At 40.8% G+C, this 15,000-nt stretch overlaps 1 protein-coding gene across 1 annotated transcript in view; it reads left to right on the forward strand.

Annotated features, from left to right (window-relative positions):
• NOVA1 (NOVA alternative splicing regulator 1) overlaps positions 1 to 15,000 on the forward strand; it is a 221,073-nt gene that overhangs the window by 203,506 nt on the left and 2,567 nt on the right. The window contains exon 4 of the mRNA XM_025203078.1: positions 14,495 to 15,000. This exon is cut by the window's right edge and continues 2,567 nt beyond it. Coding sequence (XP_025058863.1) covers positions 14,495 to 15,000 — 506 coding nt within the window. The remainder of the gene's footprint in view (positions 1 to 14,494) is intronic.

Genomic DNA, 15,000 nt, shown 5'->3' on the forward strand with positions numbered 1-15,000 from the left:
ATCTTTCGGGCTTCCACTAGCAATGTTGTTAATAATAATTGATATGTCAAAAATCACACTTTGACCATTTTAACAACACAGCTTTAGTTACCTGATAAAGACCAATATATTGATCCATATTTTAAGTTAATATTCTAAAGTTTATGAGTTAATGATAAAAGACTTTTCATTATTGGAAGCTCATTTATAAATATTATTTCATGACAGTAATGTTCAGTTGCAAGATTATAACATGATGTTTTAAAAAATTGACAATCGAAAACATGATGCAGTTTTGACTGTCATTCAAAAATGCTATCATTTATCCAACAATATGAGTTTCATAATGCATGCTTGAATCCCGGTCTCACTGATCTTCTACACTTCTTCCCAACGTAAATGGTAGTCACAGGCACCAAGCCAACTGCAAGCTTTTCCTGTGTCAAATTTAAGTTTAGTAATCCCTTCATATTATCTTGGTATCAATTTGATTCATATACTCCCCTGTATACGTACTGAAGTTAATGTCATAAATAGACCTTTTGATTTTTAATATGCAGTTGTAAAGTTCTGTTTTGTTCAGCATTTTGCGTTTAACTTGAAAAGTCTTGTACTTAAAAGCCTCCATTCCCAAAACTGCCCTGGCTGCTCTGGTTCTCAGACTTTAGACCTCATGACCAGAAGGGGGCCATTAATATGATATAATTTGACCTCCTACGTAACACTGATCATAGAATTTCACCCAGTTATGTGCGAGTCAAGCAAAATAATTTCTGGTTAAATTAGGTCCTGTCTATTAGAAAGGTTTTCTGCTGCTCTCGTGCCACAAAGTAGCTATAAAACTAATGGATCCAGTCCTTGAAGGAGTTAGGTAGTACAAAAATGACACAAAATGCCAGAAATGCTATTCCAATCTCCTTTCATCAGATAGTGTTCCAGGAAAAAATAGACCTGGCTGAAGTGTCCCTTTGAGCCATGGGCAGCTAGGCATAATACTTACAGGTGCACACAGTACTCACAGTTGTTTTAGATGCACCTTTTTTTATTCCCTCTCAAAGTTTTGAACCCAGAACAGCTCAGCCTGTTAGAAACAGTCATAGTAATTAATGTTAAGGCCAAATCTACCCCATTGAAGTCGATGGGAGCTTTGCTGGACACTTTAGTGGAAATTGGATATGGCCTTTAAAGACTAAATCATTTCCTTTTTCCAGATCGTTTTTGCATTGGAAGTTCCTTTCTCTTAAAAGGTTAAAATTAAAAAAAAACATATTTACATAGTGTGTTTTGACCAAAAGGATCCTAAATCACAGTACTTGATTACTAAATATTTTCTGGTTTTTGAGATGCAGCCATTTTGGGGTAGGACACTGGAAGATGTTTGTAAAATCCAGCAGATTAGAGTAGGAAATGAGCAATTGAAACAATAGAGGGATTTTAGAAAGAAAAACTATTCTGAATTTATCCAAAGGACAAAGAGTAGGTTAACATCCTACTCTTATTAAAAGTGCCATTTGCTCCTTGCTGACCACAGCATTTAAGACTTCAACTTTATCTAAAAGACATTTCATCCTGATCAGTCAAGCTATGAGAATGATTTATACACTATAGGTGGTGTAACAATGTGAAAAATCTTTTTTTGCTGTTGTATCATTCAATATGTAACACCAACTCATTTTTTTCTTTTTTAATTATAAAAAAGTGGGAAGTATAAATGAAGCTACTTGAACTACATTACACTCTCTGCAAATGTAATTTGAAACTCATGAAACATTAATGCATGAAGTATGTAATGTTGTTTTTATGCTACACAGGAAAAAAATAGAAAAGTGACATTTTCTTGTGTGTTATTAAAACTATGCATCATGGAGAGTTCCTCCCTCCCACTCAGAATCTTATGAATTATGTTTATAAAAGTGAAAGGACCTATACACTTATACATATTATTGTTGTTGTTGTTATCATTTTGCCTGTTTAAATGTTATTTTATCAAATCTATTTTTCCAGGCTGTGACCACAAATAGAACAAAACAGAGTTTAAATAATTCTCTATCAGCCAAAAAGTTTCACCTGCACCGACATGATACAAACTGTTTTTACAGAAAAAAAGACAGACCATGTTATGGTTAGGGTCCACACATAGCCACTAGCAGGCAAAGTGTAGCAGGTGCTGCAAGGACCAGGGAATAGTATTTTCATTTTATTAGGCACTACCACTTTTCACAGTCCTTTAGGAGGAAAAAAATCATGCATTTCCTCTTTCCTGAGAGGTCTGCATTCCAAATTGAAATAATCTCACCTGGAAGCTTCAAAAGGAGGGAAGGAGAGTAACGAGGGAAGGATGAGGGGTCTTACCTGGTATTGGTGTCCCTGTGCTTGACTTCTCCAGCAAGGTGGAGTCCAGGTTTGCTTCAGCTCAGGCTGACCCCTCCAGCCAAGTACTATAAAGAGCTGGTCCAGCCCAGCCTGACTTATGTGGCTAGGCACTGCAAAGGGCTGCAGCTTGAGCACATACTTTTGCCAAAGCCTTTCCCAGTCTGACCCTGCATGCTCCTCCTGGAAAAAGAGGTACACAGGACAGTACCACCTACCTCGCAGACCTGTTTCTGGGAGTGGCATGTGGAGTCAGATTGGGAAAGAGCATGAGTTCCAGCCACAACTGCTTTCCAATCTGCCTCTGTGATGGCACCTGGACCATGGCACCCTTTGAAGGGTCTTGTAGCACCCACTTGAGAACCACTGCCCTAAAGCAGTGAATGTTTAGTCTTAGATGGGACAGTCAGGCATTTGTCTAGTGGGCCACTTCTTTGAACTGATTAGAATACGCTGCATATTGGACCAGATCCAAAGCCTGTTGGAGTCTTTCAAACTCTTTCTGTTCATTTTTACGGACTGTGAGACTTTGATATACTTATAAACATCCCTCAGCAGACAGAATGGAGCACAGACCTTCTGATAGCTGTATCTCTGTATTGCAGTCCAGTAGGGTCTTTCTCACTAAACTTCCCAAACTTGTTTTCTTTCCCCCCAAATCCAACCCTTTTGTCACAACAGTATAAGGATAGCTGGGTTTGGAACCAAGACAAACCTCCTGGTTCAGCTTGCATACAATGAAGGTATGATATATAAGCTTTCTCTGCCAGTCTGCTCAGATTGCAGCCAGTCTGTGCCTCTGTACAGCTAGAAGCTCAGGTCCCAATCAGATGAAGAGTTTTGAAGAAGCTAGCCTGATATTTTAAGGACTAAGAGGGTCAGAATCAAGATGGAGATTTGGGGGGTTAAAATGAAATTAATGGATATAGTATATGTAGAAATAAGGAAATTTGGCAATCTAAAATTGACTTATATTAGTATGAAATACATTTTCTATTAAGGAAAAGACAGATTTATTTTGGAAAAGTAAGAGATTGAATTGTTTCAGTGTGGAAACTGACTCATAAAGTTACTTAACTAATAAGGTAACACTGGATAACATTCAAAGGGGTCAAAGATTTAAAACATTAGAGGATGAAGGGAGTTAGTTGGTGTGGTTTGGGATGTAGGTTATAACTAAAAGTACTACAGTGAAACCTGAGATAATCCGTTCTATTCAGTCATTAAATAATCTTCATTAAAAGTGATGAGTTACATTGCTCAGAACATTTAAAGCTAGCTTTAAAAAACTGTAGAAGAGAATCCTGCCAGGGGAAGGAGACCACCTGGGCGATCTGCTTAAACTGCTTCTATCTCTAACTTCAATTATTCTATGTAACTGTGTGAATTCATCTCTAAAACGTCACTTTGTTGTGTAATCAGCATCTTTTGTTTCTGATACAACATAATAGCACAAAAGCATTTCCCATGAAATTCAGAGTTCCCTTAAAGCTCCTCTGACATTGTTGAGAGTTGAGATCAATCAGCAGTTCTCAGGTTTAGCTTATAAGTAATGTATATTTTTGTTGTTTATGCAAGTATTACTCTTGCCAAAGGTTTAAAAGACAAGCTGATACCTTGTGGGTCTCTCCTTGAGAGTAGTCTTCGTTTATAGATTCAGTCCCTTTGATCTTGACTGTCCTTATTTGTGCTAGTGTAAGTGTAGTGTGACAACACAGTCATGCCCTTTGAATACATTAGAGACTACTATATGAGCAAGGATACTCATCTGGCAAAGACTGCAAGATAAAGTTACTTATTTTTATTAAGTTAGTTTTATGCTGTATGCATCTTGAATTTATAGATCCCTAAAATGAGCAGTAGTTCTAGTCCAGGGCAGTCCAAGTTGTAAACCTCTGTGGACTACACACCCCAGGGACCACACCAGCAGGGGCTGTGAACCATGCAGATGCATCAGGCAAACCCCAGTCCAGCAGACTATGTAATGCATGAGTGCGCCCATCTACTGCTTCATGTGCCTGTGCATGCACCTCCCACCACCATTGCACAAGGTGACTGGATTCCTCTACATCTGAATGCAAACACATGTCCTCACAGGCACTGTGAACTGTGCCCCACTACTGCCCCTCAGGGGCTTGATCTCCTCTCCTCCCTTTGGCATGTGGTCCAGACTCACCCATAGCACCCCATGCTGTCATGCATTGCCCTACTCCTTGAGGAAGGGCAGGAAGCAACAGCCAGGGGAGGGAGGAGGAGTCTGGAGACTCCAGCTGCAGCTGCTGTAGCAGTTGAAGTGCTGGGGGGAGAGGTGGCAGAGTGAGAGCCCAGGACAGCAACTTAACTGCTTGCAAGGTGCATGTAGTCCTTTGGCTGCTAGTTGGACAGCCCTGGTCTAGTCTAATAAAAAAATTAAGCATTGTATAACTTTAAGTATGTGAGTATTCCCATGATTACTAACAGTCTCCCCTGTGCCACAGATTTTCTAGGTCACTGCATAGCTTGTAATGAGGTCCTATTCTATCTCTTAGGTATTTAAGTGGACTAAGGTGCCTAAATACAATCATATTCCTTCCTGCTCAAGCCCCTGAAAAACTATTAATGTAGGTAGGTGAGTTATCCTCCTTTTTCTGTTTTTTGTGACTTAGGCTCTTCTGCAAAAAGTTCTCCCTCTTAGACTTAGCTCTCTTTCCTTCTGTACTAACTTGAAAGCTGTACGCTTCTTTCAGATGTTGAGGATAGCCAGTATCCGCAGTCCTTTGCTCACTCCTTCCTCCTTCCAAGGGAGGGAGGGGCAAGCTGCCATGGAGCCCTGTGAGGACCATGCCCCCTGTCCTACCAATCAGCTAAATTCTCAGGAGAGGGTCGCTGTCTTGAGATGAGAACTTTGCTGGAGATCCAGGAGGGTTCTTGGCCTGGGAGAAGAGCCCCTGCCTGGTGTACTTCATCATTTTCACTTACGGGCAAGGTAGGTGAGGGGGACAGTTTTTTTTCCCAAAATATATAATATATTCCATTAGCCAATTGCCTGTCAGGAGTGATTGGGGTGTGGGGCAGGGAGGGACAGAGCAGCACCACCCACCACCCCATGCTGCTGCCGCTTCCCAGAAGTGTGTGTGGGGGGTACTTTCCCTGCCTTCCCCTCTGTCCCCCTCAGCCCGCGCCACTGCTACCTCCAGGAAGCAGGGCCAGGGGGGAGGTCAGTCTGGCCCCCCCCTGCTCTTTTCCCTCTGTCCCCGCCATCTTGGCAGCGCTCTGCCGCGCCTCTGCCGCCTTCTGTCCAGAATGCTCTTAGAACACACTGGTTGTTTCAATAACCAATCAGAGTGCCCCAGGAGCCAGTGCTGAGTTGTACTGTTAAAAAAAAGGAGTCCAAAGCTTTGTTGAATACTGTGGCAGCCAGTTGAAAATCACTGAGATGGATCTAAATTAAAAAAAAGATATGGAGGGGGCCTTGAGGCTAAAATGTTTGAGAATCACTGATCTAGCTGATGCCACTTAAGGGCAGTGGGGGAAGGCCTTTTCACTGCCTCCCCCCTCTCGACCACTGGTGTGTACCTCAGGAGGCAAAGGCAGCCCCTTGCTGCTGCGGCTGCTCCTGCAATCTCACACACCAGTGACCATCCCCGTGACCCCTCTTGCTAGCCCTGGAAGCACGAGAGTTGTGGAGGAGATTAGCTGGACTTCAAAGCTTGGTTCCATTTTTGTGTCTGCCTCCCCACCCACTTGTAGCAAAGCATGCTGCTGGGAGTGTTGGGGGGGGGACGGTCACAGGGGCTTCTTAGGGATAGTGAATGGTGGGGGAAGGTAGGATCAGCTGCAGGCTGGGGCAGGCTCAGGGTGCCAGACAAGGGAGGAGAGCATTTACCTCCTCATACAGGGGCATCTCACAGCATGCTTCTGTTGGTCTCGCAGAACATTAGTGTGCCTCAGTACACCCTTTGGAAATTGCTGTGCTAAGGGAACTAAGAGGCAGCTGATTGATAGGATAAGGGGGTGGCATTCTCCCAGGGCTGGAACCCTCTAGGGACTGCCTGTGGCATCTGCTTTTCATCAGCTGTCAACTGCCAATTGACAACTTCCCAGGCAGGGGAGAGGGCAGGCTGTCAACTAATTGGCTCCATTAAGGGCTGGGGTGGCTCTGGGAGCAGCCCTCTAGTGCCCCTTGGCAGAAGAGCTCACTTTTGTAGCTGTCCAACAAAGAGGCTGGAATACATGTATGCAACATCTCCAGGGTTATTTTCCTATAAGTAAGCATATTTGATTTTTTTTTACTGGTTTAGATAAAAGTCTGTCTATGGCCTTAGTCTCAAGGTTAAGATGATAGTACATTACAGAAGTAGTTAATGGGCTTTCAGGAATTCAAGCAGAGTGAAATATCATTGCACACAGTACCTAGTAGGGCCTGGCAAATGTTACATTTATTGCACAATTAATATATTAATCATGCCAATTTATGGCTCCATAAGATGGAAAACAACTGCAAAAATGTTATATTATATGTGAAACATCTTTGTGCCTACTTTTGCATGGTGCCTTAAATCAAATGTGTCACTTGTCCCGTTCTTGTACTGACAAACAACTGATTGTCTGCATCAGGGTGGTGGGAGCCTTGGCCCGGTTCAAGAGCTAAGGCTATCCTGGTCCAGATGCTGACAGTTAGCTGATTGTTGTCGTGGGGATTGGGGCAGCCCAGGTCCTGAGCAAGGCTGGGCTGCCTGGGGGGTCTGTAAGTGCTGGGCAAAGGGAGTGAATCTGCTCCTCTCACTCAGCAAGTTCAAAGCCACCCGCCTGGCAGCCCCATGCAGAAGACTTAAACTGTATTCTACCTTTTTATATCCCTTCCCCTTCTGTAAAGCCAATGAATGAATAATATATTCCTGTGTCTCACCATTGTATAAACACACAAAAAATTCTGGGTGTTCAGGTATTCTGGCAAAAGGAACCAGATAGATAGAATTTTAGTTCCATTTCCACTTGCACAAAAACAGTAGGAGATCTATGATATCCTTCTTTGAATAGTAGCTAGTATTGCAAATTAGAGACAAAAATGAGAGAAGAAAGCAGAAATAGATTTAATATTTGTATTGCTTTATATTGTACTGTCACATCAAGGCCTGGGCCCCATTAACCTGGACTCTGCACAGGTATATACAAAAAGACAGTTCCAGCCGTGAAGAGTGCAGTCTAAAAATATAAGTGAAGAAACAAGTGCATACAGGAAGTTGACAGAAAAGTGGCTGATAGTAGGAAGATTAATATTATCTGGAGTAATGGTTCTCAATTTTTTAATTTTTTTCAAAGGAGATGCTTGCACCTTTTTAAGTTTGTTATATAGCTATGTACAGTTCTGTGTTCTGAAAATAAAAAAGTAACACTTTGTCACTCTAGCCACACTGCCACCCCTGTAATAATCTAAGTGACATTAATTTCTCTGTCCCTTATGCTGCTTTCCTATTTCTTCTTTCGCATAGCCACTAAAATTCACCACATAAACTTTAAGAACTTCAGTCTACGTTTAAAAATGTGTATAGATAGAATGGTTTTTGGTTTTCAGCTGTTGTATCAGAAGGCCTTAAATTACAAAATAAGGAACTTTTTAAAGCAGTGATCACATACAACAGTGTAGGGTGAAATTCTGCCTCCCCACTGAAGTCAAGGAACTTTTGCTGTTGATTTCAATGTACGCAACATCTCACCCATGAATTATTTCTTTTAAGGAAAACAGTTTTTGATATTGCAATTTTCAAGCCATTTGAACTTTCTTGCTTTTTACCCAATGTTTTCATATTATATACCATATTTACTTGAATATAAGATGACCTCCCAATAATTAGACTCCAAATATAGAAAATATATAAATTGGTTATTATTTTCCAGGTGTAGAATCTAATTATCAAAGTGTTGCCTTGAATTTATCCTCCTCCCACTGCTACTGTGGGGAAAATAGTGGCAGGGAGGCTAGGATAGCTGGACCCTTTGCCCTCGCCCTTGCCCCTGCTCCCCTGCACCTCTTCCCCTTGCAGCCTTCTTCTCCCCCTTATTGCCAGATGCTCTTTAAGCTCCCTGAGCACAATGTAGAAGGAATGAAGTGAGCTGTATGTGACAGTAAGGGACAGAGAAGAGGGCAGAAGATGCAGAGGCCAAGCAGAGGGGAACACAAGATTGCTAAGGTCTGCCTCTGGCCTTGACCCACACTCAGGGCCAGAGTCAGGACTGCAGCAGGTGTATCCTTTCCCCCTGCCCATTAATTTGAAATATAGGGACCAAAAACCCCCACTGACTTTACAATAAACTTACCCATAGTAGCTTGCATATATGCAAGTATTATGGGTAAGTTCTTTTGGAATGGATTCATTTTAACTTGTTGCCAACTGCTTAAAGTTTCAGCACAGGTACTCCATAAACACACTTTTGAGTAGCACTTTTGTATCTACTAATACATAGTACATGCATGACACTAATCCAGAACCAAAAGGCAGACTTATCACATACTTCATTGGCTGAACTCCTGCAATCAACAACATTTCAAGCCATGGTGATCCCACAGCCCAACACTACTCAGTATGTGTCTGTACCCTAGAAACTACCCCCCACCCCAACAAAGGATCCATGTGCTAATTATCCCCCCGCTCATGACTGGAACCAGGTGTTCTTGTCACAAGTGCTGGGATCCTCCAAAAATGTATATGCAGATGATGCGCAGGGCTGCCTTGTCCCTCTCTACCTGGTAGAGGGCAGGGCCACACTAATATCATGCAACAGTCTGAGAGAGGGAGTAAAAAGTCTCTCAGCTACATAGACGTTTAGTAACATTTGCCAGATATGGAAGACTTTTGAAGAAACAGGCATCACTGGTAATGGGAAAGAAATGCTCAGATCTGGGATTGAAGAGGAAGTCTAAATGTATTTGATGTAGTGATTCATCATGAGGTGAAAAAGAGTTGGCATTGAGGGGGCTGAGCACAATGAGCACTCTCTTATTTAGATGAGCTGCACTAACCTCACCTTGTGGTACATTCCCATCAGCATTTTTGCCTTGTGGCTAAGATCGAGCATTTTTGGCATCAAAGAGGGGCGGGGGGTGGGGGGGTGTCATGGCTGATTCTGGCCCTCCTGCTGCCGGCCTGGTATAGCAGTACCTCCAGACTCTGCCTCAGTTTCCTGTGGATGGAACATCTGCCCATTATTTTTAAGGGCCAAGAAAGAAAAAAAAGTTCCCATATTCCCATCAACATTCTTGGCAACAGGGAAGGAAGTCAGAGCTTGCTCTGGCCCCTCCAGGTGCTGGCCTGGTATTGCAGTACCTCCAGACTTGGTGCTCATTTCCTCCCGGGGGAGCAATTGTCTATTTTTTAAGAGTTGCACATAAAATAAAAAAGGTTCCTGTCAGTGTTTGCCCAGCGTAGGCCAGCCGTTTTATATACATGCTTAGCATAGGCTGCATTCAATCAGTTGGTTTCCATGACTGAACACATGCTGCTTCTAATGACAGTTGAGTGATAGACATTGGGGGGAGGGTAAATTTGATATGTCAAGAGTTTTCTTTCAATCTTAGTGTGGAACCATCTGAATGCAACGTTTGATGCATCTTTTAACCTAATTTGTGAAATGTACATCCAGAAAGGGTAAATTGTTCACCAAGAATGATTATCTAAAGACTGTTTGCCAATTATAACAAGTGATCAAGTATTTCTAAAATACATTTATATTTAATATTTGTGCTACTTCAGCAGGTGAAAAATGTACAAACTTTTTGTAATTATAGGGTCCAATTAATGTTATAGTTATTTTTTAATGAAAGTGTCATAATATGTATTAACCTTATATTGCCCAGTACAAAACAATTTTGTTCCCCCCTCCACATCTTTCATTTTGCCTTGAATATCTTACAATGTTAGAATGTCATTGTCACTGCTGAACTGAAGGTGTAGTATTACTCTGAAAAGTGAATATAAAAAAGATACTTTGTCACTCAGCAAATCTACTTGCTTTGTATATTTGTGTAGTCAGAGATCCATCTTCTCACTTCTGACTAAAATAAAGAAATACAGCTTTTTTTACAGTTAATCCTGCAAATTAAATCTAATGGTACTAGAGCTTACTGGATTCAGAGTAATTAAAATAAATTCCAATTACAGGAGTATGTGTATAATATCACTAACTTCAAATTGGGTGTCAGTGTCACCTGCACAATCCACTTACAACAATAATGTTGTGACTGAGAGCAGGATTCTGTCTGAAGAACTTCTAACATTGGTAATAATGCAAAAATCTAGAATGAATTCAGTTTGTCTTACAGATTCCAGGCTTATTTTGCAGCGCTGGAAAATGGAAAAAGCAATTACAAAAAAAAATGTATATGGAATTCCTCACTGCTACTTACAGATTAGTTCTCACTTTTCAGAGTGAAATAGCACTTAAAAGTGAATAAAGTACCCCTGAAACATATCTGTATGAAGCTTGAAATTTGCAGATGCAAAGGTAGAAAATTCCTATAAAAAGTTTCTATTTTTTGTCTTAAAGAAATACAACATCAGGCTAATTGAATAGTTCCAAATAAGACTATGAAAAGAAAAATTGCTTGTGAAGATTCACCGACAGCTTATGAAGTATGAAACATGTTGATATATTTAAAAACAGACTTAAAAAAAACAGCTAGACTTAGATACTAGGTATGCAAATAGTAAAACACTCACAACTGAAACATGCTCATAAAATGTATCTAAACGAACCTAATTTCTTATAAGAATCTAGAAGCTTTACTAGCATCTTATGAAAGCAGTGGCCTAAAAATGTTCAAATGGGCACATCTACATGTGCATTAATGTACTTTAGTTAATGTGCATTAAATCTAGTACCTCCATTGTGAGGTACTAGGAAAATGTGCATTAACTAAATCACACCATTTTAAAGTAATGCGTAATGCACAATTAGCCTATTTTAATGCACTTTAAGTAAATACCATGGTGTTTTACATGATGCTTTTGCGCATATTACAGCGCATGTGTAGACTTGCCAATATGTAGGATTTTGTTCTGGCTTTTGTTTGTTTGGGTTTTGAGGTGCCTTTGTTAGTATAGTTTTTTGTTTACATCCTTCATTTTTAGAGGTACACCGATACATTGGTCCAATATAAGATTGGCACTGATATAAAGAAAATTTTCTGCATCAGAAATAGGCCTAACGCAGCTGATAATTTGTCTGATAAATGCCCGTGCATGTGCGCGGCCTCAGTGCAGCACGTAGGCAGTAAGGAGCAGAGCCAGCAGCATGAAGAGCTGTGCACAACTGGTAAGTCTGGTGTGGTGGAAGGGGAAGGGTTTAGGGGGACAGTTCAGGCCTCCACAGTGAGGGAGGATGTGGGGTTTGGGTTATGGCTGCCCAGCTGGGGCTGGGGCAGGCATGGGATGGAGGAATGGCTCGTCAGGGGATGCAGGAAGGGAATGGGGGGGGCTGCTACTGCTGCTGCACACAGCTCATCCAGTGCTTGTCTGGCAGCTCCTGCTGCTGCTCCCACCACTCGTAGTGGAGTGCACAGGGGGGGCATGTGACCCCAGATCAGCGCAGGTTGGGGCTGTTCCTGGCCGGGCAGGTCCGTGGGCACATGCATCCCCCCCATGCCCTCCTGGACAAGTGGCAGGAGCCACCAGATGAGCACCAGACAAGCCGCATGCAATGGCTGGAGCCACCTACCCCGCCTTCCTGCGCCCCCTCTCCCGATGAGCTGTGCCTCTGTCCCACACCCACCCCGGCCCCAACCCAAAGCTGCAGTGTGCACCACTTGTGGCTCTGTCCTGTGCCCCTCCCCTCCCCAGCTGGTCAGCCCCTGCCCCAGCTCCATTCCCTCCCTCACCACAGGGGTCTTGATCTGCCCCCCCGCCCTTCCCTTCCCTTCCCTTCCCTTCCCTTCCCTTCCCTTCCCTTTCATCACACCAGACTTACCAGCTGGGTGCAGCTCTTCAAGCTGAAGAGCTGTGTATCAGAAATCAGATCAGTATTGGCCAATATACCTCCTTAAAAATTGGCTATTGGTATCGGCCCCCAAAATCTCTATCGGTGTACCCCATTCATTTTTATTCCATGATATCTTAGTTACTTAACAAATCCTCCTTTGTTGTAATACTTCAGAGTGCAAAGGAGCTTCTAGTATGTCATAAATCACTTGCATCAAGGAGGTGGGGGGGAGCTGGTATGTCACAAATCCATAAACCTTTAAAATCATCCCGTATACTAAAAGAAATGCCACTTCATGGAGTCTTTCTGGTTGACTGTGTTCCCGCAACAGCCTATGGGTTTAGATTTTAGGATATCAAAACAAAAACAAGTTCAGCTAAACAATGTGTATTTATAATACTAAGCAACTATGTAGTGTGTTATATCTCTAGGTTCCAAATCATGTTTCAGATGTGAATATGTTCATTTATAGAGGGAAATCAAGTCAGAGAGCAGTTCATTGACTTGACTGAAGTCACACAGCATGTTAGTGATATCAGCTAGAATAAAACTAAGGGGTTCTCTGTTCCCTTAGCTTCTCCCTACATAATGAAATGGTTCTTCATATTTAGCAGCTTTTTTACCTAACTTGTTTTGGTTTGTGTGGTTTGTTTGTTTTTTAATAAAACATTTACAGGTCACTTTCAGCATAAGTAAGAGTCTATAGCTTTTGTTTTATTTAATTTTCCATAACTTTTTGTTGTGATACAGAAGAACACTGCTGAAATATAACTGAAATTATAACAAGTTAGGAATTTCAAATGTGAGGGGGAAACCCCCCCCAGAAATGAGTCTGTCATTTTAAATTACTGTTTTGATTGTGCATGTGTTATACATTGGAAAATATTAACCATTCATTCTCCATTTCAGAAATGTATTGGACTTTTAATATTTTTTTAAATGTTTGCCTTGGCTCTGATGCATTATAACAATAGGAGACTGGTTATCTATAAATACCTTAAACAGATGGATGGATAGACAGACTAGAAAAAGCTTATTTGCTTGAAAATTAGCTGTTTTAAATAAGAATAAGAAGTTGGTAAAGCCAGTACAATGAAAATCACTTTAAAAATTAAATATGTGTATATTAACACATTTTTATTGATGATGAGATTGGTATGACAGATTTTGGTAACCTGTTATCCCCAACTTTCCATTGACTGTTACTTCCTTGGATTGATGAGTAAATAGCTATCATCTTGCCAGTGGGTATATATATTTGTGTAGAGAAGTTGTAAAGTGAATACAATACTGAAAGACACATGGTGTATAAATGCTCAAAATACATTTTTAAAAAGATGTGTATTATAAGACAAAGAGACACTCATATATAAACTATGTCTAATTTATAAGTATCTTGGTCTGAGTTTCAAAGCACAGCAATGTTAATAAATCTATTGAAGTTAGTGAAGTTACATCAGTGTAGAACTTCTTTAAATGAAAGTAAAATAAGCTTTTTTCGGGAAAGCTTTGAAGACATTTCAGAAGTAGTAAAACATTTAAATATGGCATATTGTACTCATTAAACAAATTTTATCTTCAAGTGTGCCTTCAGAGTGGTGCAGTTACATTCATATAGTATGAATATTATGTTATACTACATAACACTGCTATATAGTTGTGAGAATAAAAATATGAACAATTAATATTATGTTGTATTTGAAGCCAAACATATTATTTAATATTCCTTTCTATATTTTGTCTAGCATTTATGATCATGATGGTGTTTAAATTTATAAAGAAAGGGACATTAGACAAATTGTCAGGGTGCTTGGTCTGCTATATTAAACTGGAAGAAAACATACATGAAAATGTTCAGTTAGATATGATCTCAGATATTCCTTCCTCACTAACTTAATATCTTCATTTGTTTAAATCTCTTGGTCTGAAATGTGCTAAGTTAAAGGTAAAGTGTTTTGTGGAATGGTTTCTATTACTTTAGAAATCCTTTGTATTGTACATGTAAAACTATTGCAAAGCATTAAATGGTTTAATGAGCTACACTTTTATTACTCATGATTTTTTTAACCACTTTCCTTAAAATGTATTTAACTAATTTGCTTCATTTTTCCTGCCTGTTATAGGTAGCAAAGTATTATAGTATATATGCACAAAGCAGAAGTATTATTTATTTTTTTTTTTTTAATTACAGGTAAAGATTATAGTCCCCAACAGCACAGCAGGTCTGATAATAGGGAAGGGAGGTGCTACAGTGAAGGCTATAATGGAGCAGTCAGGGGCTTGGGTGCAGCTTTCTCAGAAACCTGATGGGATCAACTTGCAAGAGAGGGTTGTCACTGTGAGTGGAGAACCTGAACAAAACCGAAAAGCTGTTGAACTTATCATCCAGAAGATACAAGAGGATCCACAGAGTGGCAGCTGTCTCAATATCAGTTATGCCAATGTCACAGGTCCAGTGGCCAATTCCAATCCAACCGGATCTCCTTATGCAAACACTGCTGAAGTGTTACCAACTGCTGCAGCTGCTGCAGGGCTATTAGGACATGCTAACCTTGCTGGAGTGGCAGCCTTTCCAGCAGTTTTATCTGGCTTTACAGGCAATGACCTGGTGGCCATCACCTCTGCACTTAATACATTAGCCAGCTATGGATATAATCTCAATACATTAGGTTTAGGCCTAAGTCAGGCAGCAGCTAC

The sequence above is a fragment of the Alligator sinensis genome, unplaced genomic scaffold (genome assembly GCF_000455745.1).
Source record: "Alligator sinensis unplaced genomic scaffold, ASM45574v1 scaffold83_1, whole genome shotgun sequence".
Taxonomy (NCBI): domain Eukaryota; kingdom Metazoa; phylum Chordata; order Crocodylia; family Alligatoridae; genus Alligator; species Alligator sinensis.